The sequence below is a fragment of the Nesoenas mayeri genome (assembly GCF_963082525.1).
Source record: "Nesoenas mayeri genome assembly, chromosome: 2".
In the NCBI taxonomy this organism is placed as follows: Eukaryota; Metazoa; Chordata; class Aves; order Columbiformes; family Columbidae; genus Nesoenas; species Nesoenas mayeri.
In genome coordinates, this window is record NC_137543.1 from 125,152,022 (window position 1) to 125,161,833 (window position 9,812).

General features: G+C 38.3%; 1 protein-coding gene across 1 annotated transcript; it reads left to right on the forward strand.

Moving 5' to 3' along the window:
* The first annotated feature begins 3,008 nt into the window (after positions 1 to 3,008).
* PP2D1 (protein phosphatase 2C like domain containing 1) lies at positions 3,009 to 9,758 on the forward strand. Its single transcript, XM_080338527.1, has 3 exons — positions 3,009 to 3,027; positions 3,306 to 4,330; positions 7,864 to 9,758. Exons 2-3 carry the CDS (start codon positions 3,307 to 3,309, stop codon positions 9,105 to 9,107), a joined length of 2,268 nt encoding a protein of 755 aa, XP_080194653.1. The 5' UTR covers positions 3,009 to 3,027; position 3,306; the 3' UTR covers positions 9,108 to 9,758.
* Positions 9,759 to 9,812: the final 54 nt, after the last annotated feature.

Below are 9,812 nucleotides of genomic sequence, written 5' to 3' on the forward strand. Positions count from 1 at the left end.
GAAGAGCTGCAGCATATCTTTTTATTCTACATGAGTTATTATGAATTTTATCCTGGTTACTTACACATTGTAATGAAGTGGGACTGTTTTGGTGCTCTGAAATTGTGATTGTTAGCACTTACACCCACTTACAGAGATATAAACATCTAGAAATTATGTTTGTTATGAATTAAGTTTACCGAGGTCAAACTAACATTTTGTGAAGTTTTCAATTTCTTGTCTCTAATCCAAGGGGCTTTTATATACACTAAATGTAAAATGAGTTCATACTTAAAAGGCTGACAAAAAGCAGCTTACCAGATCTTCTGTATATATTAGTCCTAATTTTTCTCATGCCTGAATGCATCATCACGATGACAGCAGTGAAAAGGCTTGTGTGATCTCCCAGTCTCAAATTCAAACTAAGCAGAATAAAGGAAAAAGGGATCTGCACAGCATCTTGTTCCCTGCTATTTTGATCACATGCCTTGTTATCTTGCCTCACTAAAGTGGTTGCAGCATTTCTAGAGGGGTCTGCTGCTCACCTCCTGTGGAGAGAAGGACTTTCCCATAAACTGGTCCTACAGTAGATTGAGAGCCATAGCCAGTTGCAAGCTCCTCTCTGCAAGGACAAGGTATCCTACAGTGCCATTAGGGTTTTTTAAGCGGTATCACCTCCACTAAAGAGATCAAATATAAAATTCTTAAAAGAAAATCTAACTCAGCTGATCAGAGGCATTTGATTCTTCAAGACATACTGATTTGAGCTGGCAGAGGCTGAGGCTTTTTCTTTTTAATGCTCCTGTAATTATCAAAGAGTTAAAGGAATTTTGTTAACAATCACCATAGGAAAAAAAGTACATGTCTTGAAAAACAAATAATTAGAAATGCTTATAACCCAGAGGTGATGGACAGAAATAATGACAGAGAAGAAAAATGTTCTTCCCAGCTGAAATTCTGGAAGAGACAACAGTTGCAAAATAGTTAAAGTGTGGTTGTATCAAGTTTGAAGAGAGAGTCCCCCAAAATGGATGAGGCTGAAGCAGGATGAAATTACCAAAGGCTACTCTTGTGATGATGCTGTGGGATATTACTGCTGCAAAACCACTGCTGTTTGCCCTGGTGGTAGATTAACAGCAGTTGACAAACTGAAAGTCAGAAATCTTCGTCTGGTATTTCTCATCCTTACACACAAATACTAAACACTAAATAGAATAAGCATAGTGAATTGAAATGTAAACACTATGTTTTCGTACTTAGTAGACAGATGATGTATAGGTTGGCAAGCTGAGTTTCTCGCATGGTGTCAGGATTTTGTGCTATAATGGTGTCTGTACCTGCATGTTATGTGCTAATCTAGGGGGAGAGGATGTTATGCAAGCAGCTGTAAGGCTGAACTGCACATCACTTTATAGGTCACAGCAGCCACTCAAACAATTTTAATTTCATCTGTTGCTTAAGCAATATAATATCTCCTCTGTATGTTATATACATGTTTTCTTATCCATTTCAAATGATAGGCAGGATTATTAGTGCTGCTACCAATAGGATCACCTCATGTTTTCCGTAACTTAAAACTCTGCTTGGTTCTAACTGTTCATACTGAAATTTCCCAAGCCTGATGCAGGATCATTTGAAAAAGTTCCAGGTAATATGGTTTAGCTGTTTCTGAGAATATAATTTGAAAATTGTTTGTTTTCTTGCATAAAAATAGAATTCCAATAACTACTTTATAGAGAAGCTCTAAGAGTGCCAAGTTTTAAACTAGGGCTAGAAATTTGGCTGAGATGGAATCAGAGGTGCACCTTTCATCATTCTTGTAAATTCACCCGAATCGGAGCAAGTTAAAACATTAAAGAAGAGTCAACTTGCTGAGGCAGAGTGGAGACACACTAGTGTGTAGGTGCTGAATTCGGGCAATCCCTTAAGCATCGGCTGGCCTCTATAAGGCAGCACCTCACTAGGACTTATTCTACACCTCCAGCTCCTGGGTCTGTAGCACCAGGTGTCAGACCTAAGAATAATCTCATTTTTTATCCTGGTTCTCAGTACTCCCTTTAGTAATAATGGGAGAAGACTGAAGGTGTTTTTAAACACACATATCCCCGCCACCAGCAGTAGGAGTGGTATTTGGAAGTAGATACGCAAAAAACATTAAGTGTGGAGTACGGAGAGTCCCAGGACTTGAGAGATAAGACAGCATTGAGGAACAAGAGTGAGAAGAGACTGAGCTGAAGTTGAGGCTGGACCAAGGAGCTAAAGCGGGAGAAAGGAGGCACATGGGGACAGAAGGAAGAGGTCTGCTTTGGCTGGGGAACTGGCAGAGAGGCTTATGCAGATGACACCCTTTGTCCTCGCAGTACATGGCCTCGACTTAACATTTTCAGCCTCACTGCTCTTCCACGAGCTCTGTTGCAAAGTGCATCTCTCCTTCCGTCCTGATGGCTGGAGAACACAGACGGCACATGCTGTTGCTCGCAGATCTCAAAGCTCAAGCTGCAAGGCTGCTTCCCACAGAGCACTACAAGCTCAAATGCTGCTTGGCCCATTTGATGCTACTTTTCTTCTTCATTATGCTTTCTTGATTTAGAAACCGACACATTCAAAATCCACCCTACATGAAAGGAACATGAACATTGCAAAATCTAGCTCTTGTAAGCAAGAAATACAATAGAATATTGTCCACATAAATCTAATTTATCTTCTGCGTGGCTAAATACAATGGTATAAAACAATTCAGTGTTTTCCAGTTGGCTCTTAAAAGTCCTCACAACCCAAACTGATGACAATGGGAGTGAGATATGATTATATACACCAATGCTTCTGGCCATGTTTCATGCAAGACTGGCAGGTCTTTTTATCTTATCTCAAATATGCCTTATTTTTTGTGAAAGTAGGAATTACACTCCACTGCCATGTCTGGAAAGTGATTAATAGATACAGAAAAGCTGATGAGAAACTACTTCATATTTGCAGTTCTGACAGTGTGGAGGCACAGGGCTATGTACAGAATCACAAAGAGGAAACAACTGACTGAGACCTCACGAGGTACAAGAATAACCTCAACTGTGTCATGAATTCTGTAATCCCAAACTTTTCACTTCTTGAATTTGCTCTGTTACTAAGTTCTAACAGTTATTAGTTACTTTTTTCTATATAATCTCATGTGGGTTTTCCAGTTTCTTGATCACATACAAAATAGTAGACAATGCAATTCAGAGTTTATAAGAGTCAGAATAAGGCTTAGGTAAATGTAGTGTTACCCAACATTAAAATATTTAAATATAAAAATATGAAAACTCCTAATATATTCAACTCCCTTATAGAATGACATGGGAGGAAAAGTCACAAGACAAAACAAACCCACCTGATTTTGAACGTTCCAGAGATGAAGATCATCAGCTGGAGAAGGTCACAGTTGAACCAGCGAACAGTGATTCAAAGCACATTTCAGTTCTTTGCTCTACGTGTCAACAGCCAATATATCCACACCACCTTTTTAATCACAAAAAAACCCACAAAGCCCTAACTTTGCTGGGTTTTGATAGCCCACAAACAAAGACTGACAACAAACGACTTTTAGCTCATAGACAGAAACTTATATCAGAATTGACCCAGACTCCTAAATATTCTGAGAAACAAAGGCAGAAGATTGATTATTCATTTGAATTCCTTATGGATAATCGCACTCCTACATCACATTGGGATCTTCCTGATATTACCAATCCCAGTACTTTCAAGAAAGTAAATAATTCTTTAATAAATGCATTAGCAATTTGTCAAGATAAAAACTCCACATGGCAGAGAGACATGGAAGACAGATTTATCGTGCTCGACAACTATGGAAATAGGTCAGATACATGTTTTCTGGGGCTAGTTGATGGCTCTCACGGTGTGGCAGCTGCAGAAATAGTTGCAGCAGAGCTCCCACTTTTATTTCTTGACCAGCTTGCTCAAATGGATTCCTCCTACAAAAAGACTAAGGATGAAGAGCAAATTCTAGATTCTTTTGCCACAGTAATCAATGCAGATTACAAGAAAAAAGAGAAGATTTTCTCTGATAAACCAGGCAGTGGCAAGACCAACAAGACCAATACTTACAAATGGATTCACAAAGCATACGCCAAGTCCTTTTGGAGAATGGATAGACTTTTACGACTGGGAAGGAACGAGGTTTCCAAAGTTCGCTGGAGTGGCTGTTCAGCTGTTACCTGTTTGGTGGAAAGAATCCCCAGCGAGGAGACGGATGTCACTGAGGAAGAAGGAAGAAAACATTCTGAAAACAACACAGACAGTCCATTAACCAGGACAGCCAAAGGTGCTGCTGGGTTACTGCACGTTGCTAATGTAGGTACGTGCGTTCCACACCGGGACACTTTTTTTTTTCCTCCACCCTATAAAAAGAGGAAACATAAGCTAATCTAGAGATTTATTTGCAGTAGATATTTGGAGACAAAGAGCTGCAATTGCTTTAACTTGATAATGTGAAGGAGACAAGATAATTCCCTTGCAACTGATATTGGTATCAGGCAATAAATATTATGCTTATCTAATAAAGTACCTTCAATATATTTGAGTTAAAGCAGTAAAGTCAATTCACTAATGCAAAAGACACAATTAAGAAACATTCTGTAATACACAAGCGACCTCTGCAAGAGTAGTAAGGACAGTGGTTTTTTTTTTTTTAATTCAAGAGGAAATTTATGGTGTCATTTTAGGGCAGACAATCATAAATCTGATTTTAGATCTGGTAAATCCCTTGTGTCAATGAAACGTGCTTGAGATAGTCTCCATTAAAAAAATTAATAAAAAGAATAAGTGACACTACATTTTTCTACCAGCAAACTGAAAGCATGATCTGTGGGGATCATCTGAATTATTAATTTCTGAAATCGGAATTGGTTGTTATTTACTATTATTATGGAAGATCTATTCAACTTGTTTCCTTATGAAGGAGAATCCTGCTTTGCCTTTCTGTAGTGTAGAAAAATCAGGCATTAATTACAATCAGAAACACTGATATATTCCTTATTCTTCTCTACCCAGCCCTGCTGCTGGTAGGCAACACTAGACAAAGCTCTTGCAGATATTAGCAGCTCTACTCATTTTATGTTCCCACTTGGTGATTTGTGTTACCAGTTAATTTCCCAAGTACATAAGGCAGCTGTAAGATTACAAGCAAGGCACTTTCTTTCCCATAAAGGAGTACACATGCAGAATTATACAAAGAAAGCTGTTGGGTGAATAGTTTCAAACAGATTTGTATCTACAGTTACATTCTCCAGTGTCTTTCAGTCTCTGCTTGAAGCACATGCCCAGCACTATAATACTTTCCTATTACTCTCCCTAGTATTAGTAAGGACTGCACTAACACTGCACCTTTCCATAAACATGGGCACTCTTTCCTCCTGAGGTGAATGTATTCACAAAACTTGTAAGACTCGTTCATCTTTCTTCATCTGGATTTTGACAAAAATTAGTCAAAAAGGCCAAAGATCAGTAGGAAAAGGTGGTAACATTCAACAGTTTCCATTTCTTCAGGAGGAAAAATACAAACAACCCAAAAATCAACAAACAAAACCAACCAAAAATATATTCCACATCTGGAAAAACCTGATTCCAGATTAAAAAAAAATGCTTGACAATTATAAGCAATCCTCTGCCAGCCTGAGAACAAACATGCACTGACACCATAATAAGTAACTGTGGTCTACTCCCTCCTTCTTCTCTCCTCCATTTTCCCAATACTTGTTGCTTTATCCATATTTCTCTACCCCCAACAAGCATTTTTGCAGCTACTGCAACTTTATTGTTACTGATACCAAAATTGGTAGTTTAGCATTAGCTCAGATATTTTTGCAGGAGATACAGTTTACTGCAATACAGGAAAAACTCACATAAAGCTTGTAAGCTTTTCAGAGCTAACAAATGCATTTGTTTTCACCTAACTGGGGAAGAAACATTTTTACTACAATGAGCTTGAGAGGTAGGATGAAGGTAAGAAAATCTGGTGGAGAATTAACCCAATCTAAGTTCTCTGGTTCTTGTTACCTGCCTCCATCCTTCCCTCCCAGATTAAGGTTTTATGCTGGCTACAATTAGAGATACTGTAAACTCAAGCTCTGCTCGAGTTAAAGCTCGAAGTTGATCAGAGATGCTTTAAGCCCTTTATGATTGAAGTCCACATTTTTGAACCACTTCTAAACACATATTTATTTAATCTAATACACTTAATTTTCCACCAAATGTATCACATCATAGAAGAAGATTTGCACAACATCAACCTTCATTCCCACTCCCCTGGGAATGTGTTCTTACATTAGAACAGACATGTTCCATCAGCACCGGGTAAACGACTGAAGAGGACGAGCAGGAGATGGTGGCACTGGCCAACTTTGCCTTCTTCATTTAGTCCCGCATTGACAGATCAGCTAGTTTTTGTCAATCCTTTTGCCCTGTCTCTGGTTCGCAGACGAGAGACTTGTATCCAAAAGTGACTAGACTTCGCTCGCTCTTGCAGTCAAACTGTTCCACATGGGTCATATTATGCTCTTTGTTAGGCTTACAGCTGGTGGTCTTACTCCGAGGGTTCAAAGGAAATTTTAGACAATCTTCTAGCTCTCCATGGAAATCAGAGGAAGCAGGAGGGAGCAAGCACAAGGAAACATTCACACAGCATAACTTAAGGCATCTACATTCTATAATCGATAAAACAGGTGTGTCCTTCAGTTTGATGTTCTGAATCATGTTCTAGAGAAATGTGCCTTTGCACAGCCTGCACTTAGCTGTCTCCTACAACAGACAATGCCAACACTTCCCAAAAAATAGAACTACTGTATAAGCAGTACCTACTTATAAACACCTTTCATAGATCTGTGCCCTAGTCTAGCCAGATGATATTAAAAATACAATTTAAATGATCACACTGCAGCCAGCTTAGTGTCTGGAAAGATACCACTCTTCTCAAGTTCCTTCTGTAAGGCATCACTTTTGCCTTTATGCCAACACATGGAAGTAGACCAATAACCTCCCCTAACACAAAAAATGGTCTTTTCCCAGTGTAGCCATAGAGGATCACAAATAATACATCACTTTGTTTCAGAGCTGCTTTCGTTTATGCTCTGCATTCAGTTTTGACAAGACTAGTCGCTTGCAGTGTTGCAATTTCCTAACATGTTTCATTCTCACCCTGCAGATTTCAAAAGTATTAAGAGAAAACTAAAGTACCTATTCCTACTAAAGGAAATTAGTTAGTCCTTGACTTCTCATGATGGATGTGAGAACTCTTATTCCCTTGGGCCCCTTAACCAAGGAAGAGATTTAAGGCATCACATTAATAAACTGTAAATTCTACACACATCCAAATTATTTTCAGGTACTAGAAATTTTATATGGCTAAAAATAGCCTGAACCTGAAACTTCCTGATGAGTTCATTCAGCCATAGTATCTTAAAAGCACACACTCTCCTAGAAAACAAACAAAAAAACCACCACAAAACCAACACTCCCCTCCCCCCCTCAAAAAACAGTGTATTTGAGAAAAATATGCACTTCTGCTTAAAATACAGTCAAGAGGCAATATTTCTGTCAGACTGAAATGTCACTTGGGACTCCTCATAAGAGTTTAGTTGCAGTCAGAAGAATAAGGTTCTGGAACGGTCCTCTGAATAATGAGAGAGAAAAAAAACAACCACAGAAAACTTTGCTGTAAAATATTAATTGATGGATATATTGTTGCCTGTGGCAGTAGATAATTAAACTATGACTTCATTTTTTTCCCCAGTCCTTAGCAAAAGGCTGTTAATGTAACAATAGTACCCTTAAAAAAAAAAAAACAAACCAAAACACAATATGCTAATTCAAAATACCTTATTTCAATTTTAGGTAATGCACATGCAGTCTTATGTAAAAACGGAAAGAGTCACTGCCTCTCAAAAGAGCACAGCACTTCTAATGCAAGTGAGAGAAAACGCATATTTCAGAATGGTGGAAATATCAGCACTAATGAACCGGACGGATTAGTGGAGGGGTACCTGAGAACTACAAGAGGTCTTGGACATCATGGAGATCCGGTACTGAAGAGATCCATTATACCTGTACCTCATACTATATCTGTCCCTATTGATGATACTTGTCAGTTTCTTATTTTAGCTTCTAATGGGCTTTGGGAGGTTTTGGATTACAATGAAGTACTTGCTTTAACTCTAACAACATTCACTCAGTATTTGAGAACGCATGAATGTGTTCAACAAAATGGTACTTCTCCATGTAACTGCCAGTATTTGATGCCGCTCAGTGAAGACAATTTAAAAGACTCAAAGGCTATTAAAGATCTGCAAGCTGGAACAGAGATACTGTGCTCCACAGACATTTTTCTCACTGAATCAAAAGGCAACGTGGAACAAAATAAGCCCAAATATTCTAGGATGAGCTATTTGCAAAGTGAAGATGAAGTTCCTAAGGAAAGCGATGACCACAAAAATCAAGCTGATCCAGAACTGTCTCTTTTCAGTCACAACAAAATAAATTCACAGAACGGAGAGAGAAAACAGTCTGATTCTAGCACACAAGGTAGCTCTGAAGCACTGGAAGAGTTTGAGTACAGAGAACTTAATCTAAGTAACAGTTTTCAGCCACAGTCACAGATTGCGGTGCAAAAAGAAACAGATACGGACACCTTCTGTGCAGCAGGTCCAAGTTGCAACCATAAAGAGCTGCAAGAGAATGTACTGGCAATAGGGTCTGAAGACACAAAACAGCCCCCAAAAGACATAAAAGCATGCCTAACTGACTCAGGTCCACAACTGGCTGAAAAAATGGACTCCAAGATTTTTTGTGACAAACTTACAAGTTGTGCTGGTCAAGAACTGCAAAAGACTGTATCACCAATGGGTTCTAAACCATCACCACAGTTTGAAGAGGACACAGAAATATACCCATCCAATTGTGAATCACAAACTGCAGGAGGAGGCAGAGTCACCTCTGAGACACTGTACAACAATGCAGCAAGCTACATCAGTGAACGACTTGTACAGACTGCATTAGCTGCAGGTTCAAGAGATAACATTACTATTTTGATTGTACTTCTAAACGGATGCGATAAGATACCTAATTACCTCAACATTTAAAAAATTATCATAGGATAACTGGGGTGGCACAGTAGATATAGGACAAGCTTACGTTTAGCTGTGTCATGAATTTACTTGTAATCATCTTAAATGCAGACCACATCTTGTCTGAAGCTGTTCAAAAACAATAAAACTTTCTGAAACTCGCAATAAAAAACAGTAATCAAAAAGCTATTTTTTTCTTTTTTAAACCATTTTATTCAAACCTGAGCACCTCAATATAAAACTAAACACTGGTGAACTGTCATTTTCCTTGCTAAACCCAGATTACCGCAAATTTAAAATCTGCACAAGTAAGTTTCTGCTACCAGTTCAACATTTAAATAGACTAATTCATCTCTTCTGACACACTTGGTAGATTTCATATAATGAAAATAACTAAAAGAATTAGTGCAATATACTGGACAGATCAAAATAAAATGTACTTTGGAAAACAAAGTTGCAAAGTTCATTACTGACAGACAGCAGTACTTATGTTACAGATACAGGAGCATCATTTATTACTGTTCTAGCCATAGAGGAAGAACTCAGAACCCCCTTTGATTAGAGAGGAAAAAAGTTAGCTTTAAGTAACTGTACATTCTGTATACCTTTAAGCAACTCTTAAATATTACAGAAAGTATTAAACAAATGTAGACTACAATGCAGAGTACCTATTTACAGTACATTAATACCCAAATTTAAAATCAAGTTGGATGTACATAA